At 38.8% G+C, this 15,594-nt stretch overlaps 2 protein-coding genes across 2 annotated transcripts in view; both read right to left on the bottom strand.

Annotated features, from left to right (window-relative positions):
• The window catches only part of leap2 (liver-expressed antimicrobial peptide 2), a 2,849-nt gene extending 2,750 nt beyond the window's left edge, over positions 1-99 (bottom strand). Inside the window, exon 1 of the mRNA XM_085154873.1 lies at positions 1-99. This exon is cut by the window's left edge and continues 303 nt beyond it. The gene's annotated coding sequence lies outside the window, so the exon portion shown is untranslated.
• An 11,558-nt stretch (positions 100-11,657) lies between these two features.
• Positions 11,658-15,321, bottom strand: bmp15 (bone morphogenetic protein 15). The gene is made up of 2 exons (XM_085155481.1): positions 14,763-15,321; positions 11,658-13,482 (listed from the first exon to the last, which is right to left on the bottom strand). The coding sequence occupies exons 1-2, from the start codon at positions 15,118-15,120 to the stop codon at positions 12,479-12,481; spliced, it is 1,362 nt and encodes a 453-aa protein (XP_085011607.1). The 5' UTR covers positions 15,121-15,321; the 3' UTR covers positions 11,658-12,478.
• Positions 15,322-15,594: the final 273 nt, after the last annotated feature.

The raw sequence follows: 15,594 nt of genomic DNA, 5'->3' as shown, positions 1-15,594 counted from the left end.
AGGGCTCGGCTCTCTGTTATATAGTCGGGGCCTGATCCCTGGAGAGGGAGAGCAGTGAGGGCGGGAGAGGGAGTCACAGTCCATGCAGCGTCCACCCCATTTGCTTCATCTCACCCTCTTTGCCTCTCTTATCCAGTCTAAACGTCACATGATGCGTCCAGTATGTTCAGAGAAAGTCCTTTCTTATTACAAAGACAAACACATTTTTTTTCCTTCTGTGTCTAATGTGAGCACAGAGGCGCCATACACGGCACACGCGACGGTAACACAAGGACAGCTGGGTCAAACTCGTTTGAAAGAGGTTGCTAAATTTATGTGTGTTTCTATTTCAATGCATGTGAATGAACTTTGAGGATGATAAGGTTTTATCAATCTGTGTTCTGCAATACATATTTGCACTCGTACAGGGGACCTTATATAATGTAGCTGGTGCAAATTTATGAGGGTAGGGTTTACATAAGCAAACATAAGCAGGGACGCAGCGCATGTGGTATGTGTGACAGATGTGTGCAGATGTTCTCAGTCACTCCAAACCGACTAAGATTAAAATAACACCAAAATTAAAATGTCATTTTCCTAAAACTACAAAAAGAGAACGTTTTATTTATCATTATATGACAAAAGATCAGACTTAAAGAGAAAATGTAAACGGTCTCACTGTTTATCTTTTATAGGTTTAAGCTCAGAATAAAGAACAGCTATCTAAAAAAAACTTGTAATTGACAAGTCATTAGTCAAAAGCCATCCCCTGGTTGATCCATCTTTCTGGCTGTAAAAATGATAGAAGCTTTCAAAATAATAGATTCATTTATTCAGATCAATTCAATTCAATTTTATTTATATAGCACCAAATCATAACAACATTCGCCTCAAGGCGCTTTATATTGTAAGGTAACAATAATACATACAGAGAAAAAAAACCCAACAATCATATGACCCCCTATGAGCAAGCACTTTGGCGACAGTGGGAAGGAAAAACTCCCTTTTAACAGGAAGAAACCTCCGGTAGAACCAGGCTCAGGGAGGGGCGGCCATCTGCTGCGACTGGTTGGGGTGAGAGAAGGAAGACAGGATAAAAGACATGCTGTGGAAGAGAGACAGAGGTTAATAACAAGTATGACTCAGCAGAGAGGTCTATTAACACATTATCAGCCTCAGAAGCTGTGCCTGTCTTTATCCTCTCCATGAGTCTACTCAAGTGGATGTGCATGATTCTCACACAGTTCTTCTGTCTAAAACAAGATGTTTTAGCGCCTCTCCTCTCTCTAAACAAACCTTCCCCTGATTGGCTGAAGACAGAAGGTTTATCCACCAGGTGGGTGGGGCTTCTGTGCTATACACCTAAGCTAACTGTATTAGGAACATACACTCTCACTGACATAATAAAATCCAATTAAAATAAATAAATAAAAAGACTAAAACTGAGCATTTAGAGGAGTCTAAATTCTGACCTTCTGGCTCACAGAGATAAAAAGTAAATAAATGCCTGATAAGTAAATGTGGGAAAGTTCAGCAGTGCCAAGGCTTATCACTTATCAGTCTCATAAAAAAAATCAGAAGAAGGTTTAAATAGAGTTAAAATAAATTTTATCAGAAGTGTTTTAAACTTAATTGTTTAATGATAAATATCTGAAATTTAAATTGAAAGTATAAATGGGACGTTCTGTTCCTCTTAGTATTTTTTTTTACATGTTTTACTTTCATTTTTGTCTCTTTGCTTACCACGTAGACAGCTTTACAGCATGTGCTTATGCTTTTATAACCATGTGTGACATGGCATGTGGAGGTGCTGCAGATGAACTCCATCGTACTGAACTACATGTTGAAAATGACACTACAGTTTGATCTAGTGTGTTACAATGTGGAGTCCAAACCAAGTGTCAGTATATGATCACTTGGATGTAAGAATTTTTTTTTTTAAATAAATAAATAAAAAAGTAAGTTTTGGTAAGTTTAATGTTTGTGATCTCCACCTTCTAAAGTGCAGCCAGTGAAGCTAATCTCAGTCTGTAGTCGAAAGCAACCCTTGGACTACTTATCTTATGGGATATACTGCAACAACACAGAAGTAAGAGACGTACTTCTGCCAAGGCTGAAAATCCCTGCATAAACAATGAGAAAATATCACACAATTGTAAAGAGTCCATCTAACATCTAATTCCTTGATCTACACCTGGATGTGGATTCAAATAATCACTGGTAAACTGCACTAAGCCTGACCTTTGGAAACATTTTCATGTAAATCCATCCAGAGTATGTTTCACAGCAGAAACAGGATTAAAATACTTGGAAATGAAACAAAAAGAGAACAAGTGGAGGTGGATTTCATAAAGAGGATCTGAGGTTGGATGTAGTGGAAAGTTACTGTGCAGATTCCTGTAATGTTGTTCACCATTAAGCCCACAAGACTGACAGGAATCAGCGTGACATAAACTCAGAACATCTGCGTCGTGATTTATCGCCAAGCGTGACTTATCGTGTTGACAGCAGAGAAACTTCATGGACAGATGACGCTCTTGGGGGCTTTGGAGGAGAACAGCAAAGATTCCACGCTGGCTCTGTGTCGGCTGTGCTGCATTGATGCAGGACCAGTGCCAAGAGTTATCTGCAACTGGTTTAAATATTTAAAGGAACAAGTTAAAGAGACATGCATATTTCTCCTCCTAAGCATGGCAGATAAAAACTGTATTTAAAGTCGTGTCCTTTGTCTTCTGATTATATTACAGCTATTAATAATACATCACTAAACTGTTTCCAGCTGCATTACACTTTGCAAATATGTATACATGCTACCAGGGGGATTTTTACAACTTGACAAGAATTTCCTCTACATGTATATACGTTAGTGCAAAGCAGTACTTTTCAGACTTTTTGTGCCAAAGACACAAAATAGCAAGCCAAAATGTCAACTTACAGCCTGGGCCACAATTTGCTCACCGTAGGTACAATTTAGTTCACTTACTGAAGTCACAAAATGTGCAAATATTAATAAAGTAATCAATTACTCAACATATTAGGATAAATGCATTGGAATATGTGGATGTGGTTACTGCATGTTCCGGCATCAGGCCTTCTTGCTGTGGTTGTGTTGCAGGAGCTCTTATGTGGAGATTGCGGGTCAGCCTGCTTGCTTTTTTTTTTGTTTGAATTGTTGGTTTAGTACTATTTTGCACTGCAACATTTGTATAGATTTATACACACTAAAAGTAATATTACGTTCCTGATCCTGATAGTGTAACTCTGTTCTTTGTTGCGCACTACAAGCCAGTCATAACTCTATAAGGGAGTGAGGATGTGCCGAAGGTTAAAGGTATTTTTCAGTCTAGATAAATTATTTGAATTTAATTTGAATTGTAAAGACAAAAAAAAGAAAAAAAGAATACAAACACTCTGGCAACCCGTCGAGAGTTTACCCCACCTCTCTCTGCAAAACAGCCGGGCTCTAGTCCCTCTACTCTGGATTGGAGTTAAAGTTAACAAAATGCATGGACTGAATGGGTTAAAACACGGTTGATTGCTTACAGGCAGCCTACACGAGAAGACTTCTGTGCCTTTATATGAACTGGAAAAACCGAGAAAAGCTGTCAAGCTTTGCTTGTTTTCCTTTAAAGACATGTGTCCAGCTGTACTTTGACACTCCTGCTCTATGGTATGATCAGTTCTTCTGAATCAATCATTAGAACTTACCTGCAATTTTGAATGATGCAACTCCACCTCAGTGTACCTTGCCTCCATCATGCAATCAGACACTTTCACACAACCTAACAAACAGTGTCGCTGCAGCTGCTTCAGGGGCGACTGCAACTTTGTTAATTCTTTTTTTCTAAAGAGTTTGTTAGGTGAAATAAGCAGGGGTTGATGGTAGTGATACAGCAAATTTCTATTGACTATATTTTAAATGTACTGAATATTACAAATAAAATGTACTGCACCAGATCATAGACAGAGTACGTATGTGTACTCTGGAGCATAAAGTAATTTAAGATGTTTGTTGTACAACAATCTCACCCTCAAAAACTCATTAAAAGCTCAAAATTACCATGACATCCATGTCTATGAATGTAAACTTCTAATCAAAGCTAAACATCGATTTGTTTTCTGACTGTGATAGTTTCCATTTTCATTGTGTCCTGTGCTCATGTGAAACAGTTTCCATCTTTACCGTCACTGAAAAACCCTGAAACACTCACTTTAAGCTACACAAGAAGAGAAGCTATAATCGGCTTTTGTTGGCAGGTCAGGTCCTTCCTGATCAGCAGCGTCAACAATACAATGAGTGCTGTAACTGATGTGTTTGTTTGGCTTGTGTTTGTTTGGCTTTTTTGGCTCATGTTCATTGCCAAAAAAAGTTTCCACATTACAAAGGGAAAGCAAATCCAGTGAACTTTAATCATCATGTCAGGGTCTCTCTGTTCGAGGCTGCAGCATTGGCTGGCTTCAGCCTTCATGGTGTGACTGTGCCAGTTATTCTTCCAGCACAGGCAGGCCACTGTCATCAGCTCTGGAAAAAAAAAAATCCTGACTAGGCAATGAAACTTGAACTCTCAACTTGAATTCCACTGGACAGCCTGATCGAAGGGTAGCGGACATGACCTCATCTGACCAGCATTCAGTCCTCGTGTGGACTGTGCAGGCTGGTGTTCACAGAAATGGGTTACCCAGAAGGTAATATAAATGTGGGAAGGCCTTGAGTGGAAGTCAATAAATGCTCGATAAGTAAATATGGTGAAGGTTCAGCAGTGGCAGCGCTTATCACTTATCTCTCTCTTTAAAAGTAATCAGAAGTAGAATGAGCCAGAGTTATGATAATTTAAAAAAAATCAGGCTCTTTCTTAAGCCTACCTGCCACATTGACAACTCATATATATATACACATTTAAATATAGTTTTTATAATTCTTGCCCAAGTGGAGTCTTAAACCTTTAGTTAATTTAAAATTTAAAACATTTAAAGGACAAAAAAGCCTGTTTTCTGAATTGATAAGTTTATATTACAAAAATATAAATGGTAAATGGTAAATGGCCTGTATTTGTATAGCGCTTTTACTAGTCCCGCCTAGGGACCCCAAAGCGCTTTACACGTCCAGTCATCCACCCATTCACTCTCACATTCACACACTGGTGGAGGCAAGCTACAGTTGTAGCCACAGCTGCCCTGGGGCAGACTGACAGAGGCGAGGCTGCCATATCGCGCCATCGGCCCTTCTGGCCAACACCAGTAGGCGGTAGGTGAAGTGTCTTGCCCAAGGACACAACGACCGAGACTGTCCGAGCCGGGGCTCGAACCTGCAACCTTCCGATTACAAGGCAAACTATAAAGTAGTTTAAGAACTGCTCATCAGTAAAAGTCACAGTTGCCACACAAAAGCTCCTGAAGGGGGAACTCTTAGTATCATTCCCAGCTCCATACTTTCATTCTAGACTCTAATAGAGGATGATTCACAGTTTTAACTCGTTAGGTTCTCAATGGCTTTGATGGAGCCTCTAAGTTTGAGCTTATCTCCCTTTAACACCACTCTCTGTTCAAGCCAACTGTCTTCTAATTGGCTCCCTGGATTTCTCCTCTGCATGACTTTATACTGATGCAATCAGCAACTAGAAAAACAGACTAACCTAAGTTGCTAAGAACAATAATTGTTAATAATTGAACAATAACTTTTTCATCCATTGGGTTTGACTTAGTCCAGATTAATGTTTCTACCTGCCAAATAGACAAACATCTTTATCCATAAGTTTGGCATTTTAAAGGTGAACCCAAATGCTAAACACTGAATGCAGATTTATTGAATTATTTGTTTTTAATTCAGTGCAGTCCCACATTATTATGTTCAACGATATCAGAACCAGATCTGAGATCAGAAGGTGGACAGTACTCTTATAAACACACACACAATCGCAACTGTAACTAGTCCACATAAAATTACATGTGTATATGTCATATACATGACAATGTAACATGCCTTAAAACAAACATAAATACGATGCTTTTTGCTAAAGTGACTAAGACTTTGTATAAGATTGTGGTTACTTTGTTACCAAATGAAATATTTTTAATAACATAAATGTAACATGTTCATAATATTCTTTGTAACTTTGCTGTGACAGGGCCCCGGTCATATGTTTTTGTGTTGGTATTAGAATATGAACGAGACCATTATGTTCAAACAAACTCAAACAAAGTTTATTTATTTATTGAGTTATGCAACAAAAGCTAAATGTCACGAATTTAAAACGCTTTTGTACAAACTATAAATTTTGAATTTAAGTTCATCACTTCCAGCTGTAACCTAGTTTTGCTTTGTGCACCAGAGTTACAGAGAAATTATAATCACATGTCGCTGACTTGGATATCTGTGAGAAAGTCTCACATTAAAGCAGATACAATATTTCTCTGATGTTCCTACAGCACATATAAATCAGCTTTTGCAGCAGTTTAATTTCACGGCTGGAGGTGCTAATGAAAAATCTTGTCTGCCTCTTCCAGCTGTGCTTTCTTTTTTCTACTTCAGCAATGGCTTTTATAAAACCCAGTTGCTGTTGTTTTTTTTCACCCTCCATCTTTAAACACGTTTATTTTTAGCTTATCGGTAATGTGCTACAGGAACACTATTGACTCTCGTTGTTTGTCTAACATGGCACACCATCTACCATTAGTGTATTGATTAGAGATTCGGTGGCACAAATCCAGAAAGATAGTTCTCGTTTCTATTCAGGCTGTCTCTAAATTTCATTTCTAAATGTGCTTCTATGTTCAGATTCATTCAGTGAGCCTCGCTGATTCGACCAGAGTGCAAAAACTACACAGACAGAGAGAAACACGTTTTAAGTTATTGAGGGATATTTGTGACATTTGGCACTAGCATTTAAAACATCAAAATGACAAATCCTGCTGACTGCAGTGACGCCCTGACATTTAATTTCACAACAAACAAATAACCTCAATGTTTTAGTTCAAGAGCAACAAGCCCTAACTTAAAAGAAAGACTGAAGGGCATTTAGTTTAAGCCAAAAAATTAGTCAGTGAAGTCAGAAACTACAATGAGTATAGTTGTAACTAAAAAAAAGAAGCTTTATTTGTTCATAGTAAGCTGTTCTCTCAGACACTTTCTGTCCACTTCACATCTTTGACCTTAACCAAGCGGAGGACTTAAAAGTGAAGCCGAAGCTTACGTGTCAGATCTTCTCTGAGCAAGTCAGTTCTGTTAAAATTTCCAGCTTCAGCAATAAAATAAACATATTTACAGCCAGATTTTTAGACTTTGTAGCTAATTTAACCCTTCAAAATAACTGTAACCCCCCCCCCTTAGATTTGCCTCTACAGTTTACAATTAGTGCACCTTGATAAACAGGTCTGTTATGATTAGCTGTAATTTGGTTCTCCGCCCTATAGAAGTCTGATAGGAGATGAAAGAGCTAACAAGTACAGACCGTTCTCTCATGTTGTTGCTGTGAGTGTGCAGTGTGTCACCAATTTTATGTACAATGTAAGAACACATGACACACAGTAAACACACAATATGACTACCTTGCTGACACACTTCATCCCCTACCGCACTCACAAACACACACACAATACCTCATTAACTTTACCTCAAAGCCTTTTAGAGCTTTACAGGTTTATTTGTTCTCCGTATGTGTGTGCGCAGTGTTTATGGGAATCACGGTGTATGTCTTCATGCGTGTGTGCAACATCTGTCAGAGGAGGTTAAGATGAGAAGGACAAAACTGAACACACACACGAAATCCCCCAAAGTAGTTCACAGGGAGGCCCTGTAAAACGGAATATTTCCCGTCAGTGAGTCATAAAATATTTCCGTAACAGACCAACGCTGCAGGTCCTCGGGCAAAATAACAACTATAGACATGAGTGTAAATAAATTACACATGCCTTACATTTTACAATTCTCCCTGTATTTTATTTTATGTAACCATGATGGTTTGCATTAAATAACACTATATTCACAAATGTCTTCAAAATGTATAATATATGTACTTTTACTATGTACAAGATACATAGTAACAGCGCATTAATGGAAAAAAAGCAGTACTGTGGGTTGGTGGGTAAACATGCATAATCATGTGTGTTTGTGTAAGTAAATGAGAATGAAATCAGTAAAGACTGACATTATCATCAATAAATAAAGAGATAATAATAATAAAAATACAAGGCACCATTCATTACATATACTGAGTCATTAGCTAAACAAGTCAATAAATTATTTGCAAGAGGCGAGCGCATCTAGACATACACTGGACAAGTAAAGGAAAAGGGGATCAATTAATAATAATAATAATAATAATAATAATAATAATAATAATAATAATAATAATAATAATTATTATTATTATTATTATTATTATTATTATATTTTATTGGTGAATTATTATTATTATTGTTGTTGTTGTATTTGCTTGCATTTTAATATACTGTTTTTAGATCTTCTTAAATATTTGTCATTTTTGTTTGCTAATGTGTCACATAAATTCAGTCCCACCAGCACTTCTCTTTCTTTACACACACACAGGGTCTGTATGTGTATGTGTGTATTTTTAATAAATACACACAAATAAATAAATAATATATAAATAAGTTAAATTATTCTATATTTTAGTAGTGAATTTTGATTGACTGTTACTGATGCAAAGACAGTGTGTACACGTGTCGAAATTACAACAATGCAACAATGAAGAAATCTGATCATTACTACTGCCTGAAAATTTTGATTAAATTACATTTAAATGTAATTACATTTGGTGATTGAAGTATCACTGCTTACTGCTACAGATTAAATAATCTTCTGCCTTTTAAATGACGAGTTTTAACCCACCAGTCACACTTTTGTTTTGTTTTTTTAAATAAAAAAAGATTTTTTTTTATATCTCTATTTTCTTATTTATGGCTTTAAAACACTCATGAGGGTGTAAATTAAATTATTGAAATGCTTAAATAATTTCTCTGTCTACAAATATTTTGTTTAATAAAAAATGTATGAAAACATAGCTGACCTTAATTTTCTGTACATTCACCCACCCGTTAGAGGAATTCATAGTTATCAAGTTAGATGTGAGGAAGTGAATAATTTTACTGTCAATAATACTCATTACATACAATAACACGGTTATAATAACAAGGTTCAGCGATGCATTGTTTTCATCTAAAGCTCCTGGACGTGACACTAAGTTTAAAAAGATGGAAAATTCTGAATGTGACAAAGAGTCAGTGGCACAGCTCCATGAAGATATTATTAATAAAGTGATACTGAACCTCCTTAGGGGTTAATAAAGTATTCTGATTCTGAAAGAAGTAAAAATTTCAGCTGTTCAAAAAGAAACACCCTCTGCATGAGAGTCCGTGTGTAATACACGGGGTAATGGTGCAGCGCTCGTGAGCCTAAAGGACTGCAGGAAGAGCTAAATCTACTTGATCTAAATGCATGTGCGTGTTTGGAGACTGTAAAGTGAAACTAAATGCTGCACAGTTTAGGAAAGTTTATTTTATATATTATCTTCCAAGAAAGATTATAAGAAACAAAAAAACAGGCATGAGAACAAAATAAAATACAATAAAATGAGAGTTTTTTTCTAAAAGGGGTCACATTGTACCAGATTTGTGTGTGTGATTTCTCCTCTAATTCCCAGTTGTTCTGCTTTACAAAAGAAATATGAAACAATTATATATAACACTCAACCTACATAGATATGTCACTCAACGTGTCACTCAACCTACATAGATATCCACGTTGAGGTGGGTGTGTGAGTGTCGGTAAACAGTGATGACAGCTTTTCTCTGACCCACTTACAGACACGGAAGAACAGAAATGTTTGTGTACACTTAACAGGATGTTTAAAATAAAATTATTGCTCCTTAAAATCCATCACCTCACCGATGGCCTGTTTAGGATTAGATTTATACATATATATTATATTATATTATATTATATTATATTATATTATATTATATTATATTATATTATACATGACTTTTGTATGCTTGTACAAGCTTGTAGTCGATAAACCTAAATTTAAAAATAAAGTTTTAATCTTAACACTACCTGCCACCTCATCCTCTCTTGTGGCCGGTGTGGATGAATTTGCCTCTTTACGGGGGCTGATGAGGCTGAACTCATTTCTGGGAAGAGGACTTGAAACGAGGTCATGTATTACCAGATCCAAGGCATTAAAAATCAAAAAGATTTATATCAGGTACCAAGACTTCAACTTTATAGCAGTTTTATTGGGTTATCTGGTACTCCCAAAAGGCCTTCAACTTTGATAAAGATGTAGAAAAAAAGTTGATTATTTAACTTTTCATAAGGATTTTTTTTCTCATCACACTAAATGAACAAATGGTGCAAATTAAAACATAATAAAATATTTTAAACCGAGCATCATTATCCTGGGTATATTTTTATTCATTAAAGCAGGCTAATGGGCTACATGTGTTTTCCTCTTGATGTGATCCTCCGATTGTGACTCTTAGTAAAACTGAGTTTGAGCCCTTGTCCAGTGTGCTTGTTGTGAATGTGACCTCTGCTGATCTTTAAACCCACATTAAAGGTCATTTACATCCATGAGTGGATGCTTTCAGGCCAAGACATCAACTGGTCGTTGATGTGGAAATACATATAAAATCAACTTTTGGGTGTTGTTTGGACAACTATCATAAGGTCTGAATTTTGGTTTCACAATTTTTGTTGGCATTAATAGAGTTTATTAATTAAATTGTAATCTTTGTAGTCCAGTCACAGACATTACAAGTAACAAAGAAAAATAAGTTGAATATAAATGATGTGACAATGAGCACTAAATGCCAACAATGAAGACAATAGACCTCAAATGTCCTCAACTCTGTCATGAGGTGATCTGTATGTGTAGTACAGGGCATGCTGTGATTGGTTGACCTGCTTGGCTTCATGTAAATTTCAAAACCTTCCTCAGAGGAATTCCTTCGGAGTGAAGTCAAGGAAAACTTAACCTGGATGCCCCAAAGATCACTGCATGCAAAGCCAATAGAATTAAACCTGCTTACACCCCTGCTTATGTGCTGTGTGCATATTTATAGAGAAACATTTGTTAACTTTACTGTGGGCAATAAAAGCATAAAGAATCATGTCAGAATTTCTGCCCATTCCTGTAAACTTCATGCATTTGGGAGAAAAATAAAAGGATAACAGCTCCATCTGTTGGACTCAGTGGGTTAATGCACTTCAACAGCTTAGGAACATCATTCAAATTTAGGACATGATTAAAATGTCAACATCAGCAGATAAAAGCACATTTTTAAAAAGTAGCAGCCGCAGTTTAAGGTTTTAAGCAGTTTTGTAAGGAAACATTAATACTAACAGTTAGCGTTCGGCTCCAAAAGGTCTATTTTCAGAGCTTTTGGAAAGAACAACACTAGGTTTTTATTTTTTTAAGTTTTTTTTTTAAGCTTCGAATGCTGAACTAACCTAATCATCTGCTAGCAGCATTTACTGTAAAGAACAAAATGATCAAATCCAGTTGTCTTTGCAGGTCTGTGGGTCTTTTGGAGCTTTTGAACTTTTTAAAAGTTGTTAAGTAACAACTTTGAAGAATTTTTTATTTTTTTATTTTTATTTTTTATTTTTTTAAAAAAAAACAAAAAACACCAAAACTAGCAATAAATAACACTATACAAAATATGCATTTTACTTTATTATTCATTTTCACTTATATAAAATGACACTTTTCCATTACAACACTGTTTTCTTTCACACTCAACATCAAGAACGTAACGTCACAACGCCTCTACAGTTACATCCAACAAGGTCAACCCCTCTGTCCATTAAAATTGTTTTTATTTACCTTTTTTTTTTTTTTTTTTTTAAACAAGCATCTAATTTCCTGCTGAAGAATGCAGCCCAGCATAGTGCTGTCACATTATCCAGATTTTTTTTTAATGCTGTGAAACAGATTTACACAAAGAACAACACACAGACAGACACACACAGGAAGAAAAAGTCCTGTGGATTAAGGTTGAATACTGAGATTTTAAATTTGTTCTGTTTAAATCTTATATGTAGAATGGTGTTTACCCAGAGTTAGTTTATGTATTTGTACATTTGTTATATTTTTGGGACGTTTGGGATAATAATCATTCAGGGTGACCTAACCTGCTTTTTAGTGATCCATAATTTCATCAGCAGTATATTCACCTACAAAGTGCTTTTAGCCACAGAGGGTTTAAAGTACAGTCATTCCACACTGGAAAGTAAGGGCTTTCTTCTGTCTGCAGATCCCGCATTCACATTCAGCATCCAGCATCCACCTTGCTTCAACAGGGACCATGAAACCACACGGAAACCACAACAGCAGCTTCCTCCCTCTAGCATAAAGCTCGTTGTGGTTAGCTGCCAAGCTGAAGCTCAAAACAGTGTCCCATCAGAAATTCAAGTCTCTTTTTCCTCCCCCACAGTGCAAAGCATATTTAAGTCACTTAGACGTGCTCCTCCAAGTCTTTAGCGACACGTGCAGGACTCTGCCACCATGTCGTCCAGCTCCTTGTACTCCACCTTCTTCTTTTGCACGACCAGCACGCTCATGGGCATGTACTTGTAGGGCACGCAGGACGGAGGAGGGACGTCCCCGACGCCCAGGTCATTGATGAGCGTCTGGATTATGGCATGGTTGGGGGAATGGTAGCCATAGTGGAGCACCCTCGGGCAGTCGCCCTGGCAGAACCGAGGGTTGTAGACGGGCGGGGCGATAAAGTAGTGGCCCCAGCCGAGTTCGTCGAAAGACAGGCGGAAAGAGTGGAGCTTGCATCGGTTTTTGGGTGTGTTGGTTTTGTGTTTGTAGCTGGGGATATCAGAGACGATCAAGGATGATGTGGGGGTGGAGAAGGATGAAGAGGAAGTGGGGGCATTCTTTAGTGCGTCAAGTGAAGGATCCTGAGGCTCTGAAGAATCTTTGGAGCGACGGCGGCGGTGAAGCGAAAGATGCCACTGCCCAATTTGCCTCATGATGCCTTCCCCTTCCCTGCCAAGCAGTTCTCCCATCCAGTCCTTCACCTCCCTCTCCTCCTCCAGGTACAGAAGAAGAGAGGGAACTTCGAGGTGAGGTTCACCGCTCCAGCGTGTCCTCCCTCGAGACAGAATCCTCCACCACCGCAGGAGGCCGTTGCTCTCTTCAGCAAGCTCAGGTTCTGTGCACCAGTACTGGGCAGTGAGGGTCAAGTGCCTCCCCCGGCCTTGATCCTTCCCACGCAGGACGTGGCTGCTGATGTGTGCAGTGATGTCCGTCTCCGTCCACCGCTCGTGAGGCTCCAAGGTGACCAGACTCTCTGCACCCAGCGCGGTGATCTGAGCCCTGCAGCGGGGCGGCTGGACGGCCTGTTCGCTGCTCAAGTTTGTGGAGGAAGAAGAGGGCGGAGAAGAGCGAAGGTGAACAAAAGAAGCTCTCACCAGTCGCTCTGAGGGGAGAGTGTCGAGGTTGTACTGCACCGTGAAGGTGTAGCAGTGGTCTGAAGAAAAGGAGGAGGAGACAAAGTCAATAAATCAGCATCAATCATATCGATCCCTCACTGACTGCTTCAAGTCCTTTGAGCAAAGCAGAGCCAACATTAATATATGTAAAAGCTGTTGTGCAGTACAAAATAATGTAGCGTTTAAGTTTGAGTTTCAGGTTCACAAGTTCTTAAAAAGAGATTTTTACAAAATGTACTTAAATGTGTCCTGAAGATGTTCCAGCTTCTGAAACAGCTTAAATATCACTTAAATATCTTTATAGTAAAAATGTCTGTCAGAAAAATGTTTGTGTGAGCCGCCCCCTCCCTAATATTGAACCCAATTAACTCTACTTGGGTGTAGTGACAATTCTGTTCAGTCAAACTTCTGTTTTGCAGCCCCTGCTGGCCACTAGGAAGATTTAAGACTCTTCTGTAGCAGCTTCACTTTTCAGGCCCTACACTCACTGGTGACCTAACACCTATTTAACAATTTACACTAAAATCTAACCAATATTTTCCTTTTAAATTTCTGGTTGGTATAAATCCATATTGTTGTTTAGGTGTCATAGGGTGAGAAGCAGGGTTCACCCTGGACTGATCACCAAGCTTTCATAGCCTAACCTAACACATAGACAACAGCTCATATTTAGATTCACCAGTTAACCTGACCTGTGTTTGGACTGTGGGAGAAAGCTGGAGTAAGAGGTGAGAACCTACACAGACACACGGGACTCACAACAGATGCACTGCATGAAAAGTGGGCAGTCTTATTTACTTACTGCAGCATCTGTGGACACACTACACTTTGTATGACGTTTGGCTGTTTTGTATTAATGGTATATTTTTATTAATATTTCCCAAACAAACTTCTTCAGTTATCTGACTAGTTTTAGTTCTATGTGGCAGCTGTCTGCCAAAGGTAGCTTTGCTGTGTTTTAACTGCTTCCTGTGAGGTCGCTGGAAGGTCGCACGTGGTTACCACAATACTGAAAAATACATCAAAATCCTTTTTCAGTCACACAGAAACACGAATTAAACTTAAACGAATATCATGGAGAGGCTGGTGCTAAAATAAGCACATGAGTATTACACATCATCTGAGCTCCGATTGACCGGAGACTGAGGTAAAAATCTAATTAACTAAAGGGCAGTTTATTTTGCATGATTTCTTTTCTTTATTTAAATTTAGTCGCTGCATGAAACTAATCCTCGGATTCTGTAAATCTGCGGCCACATAAAAACCTCTCCAGCCATTAGTTCGATACTTTTAACAAGATTAGTCAGCTATTCTTCACCTCCAGACGCAGGCAGGTAGTGCACCGATGACGCCGTGGGCCTCAGCAGGCGCACCGTGTTGGAGCCGAACTTCCGGTGCTGTTTGGGCCTGCCGTCCGGTTCGGCTGCGCTGTGGTACAAACTGAGCATGAACTGCAGGTTCTGGTCCGCTTTCTGCTCGTCGGTCAGCGGCCTGTGGTGGTGGCGGTGCGCTCCTCTGTCCTTCGCGCTTTGGTGACTCCGACGACTGCGCCTCAGCGTGGGCTGGTGAGAGGCCATGTTCTGCCCACCGCAAGTGGAACAGAGCAGGAAGACGAAGCAGGACAGGGCGCAGACACGAAGGAAGCCTAAGCCGCGTTTGGCACAGGTCGCCCTCATGTTGGATATAAAACCTCTGGCGCTAGCGAGCTCCACCAACGAGGCTAGAGTTGGCAAACATCGTCCGCGCGGCCTAAAGGCGTCATTTACAGGCTCACCTGCTCGCTCGCCATTTTAGACCTTACAAACAACTTCCTGAAATTGGCGGTGACCCCAATTAAACCTTCAGACGTGCACGAAAGGAAGCCACGTGAGTGTGCGTAAAAATTATGTGACGAGATCCTTTTATGATTTTTATAGCACAATTTAAAAATATTCAGACTCAGAGTCAGATGTGTTAAAGGGCTCCAATCAGAATTTGATTTGGGACCCACAGCTACACCCACATATCTCTCTATCCACTTCAGCACCCCGGCAGTATTAACTTTATATTGATCATGTTTGATCGTTGGCATCGATGGCACTGTCAGGGCTGACCGGTGTGTTGGGAACCATTTAAATAAACAAGCAAAAACTAAATTAGGTGTTTAAATT

Source organism: Neolamprologus multifasciatus, chromosome 3, assembly GCF_963576455.1.
Source record: "Neolamprologus multifasciatus chromosome 3, fNeoMul1.2, whole genome shotgun sequence".
Taxonomy (NCBI): Eukaryota; Metazoa; Chordata; class Actinopteri; order Cichliformes; family Cichlidae; genus Neolamprologus; species Neolamprologus multifasciatus.
Note: the sequence above shows the minus strand (reverse complement) of the source record. Positions and strands in the feature narration are given on the sequence as shown.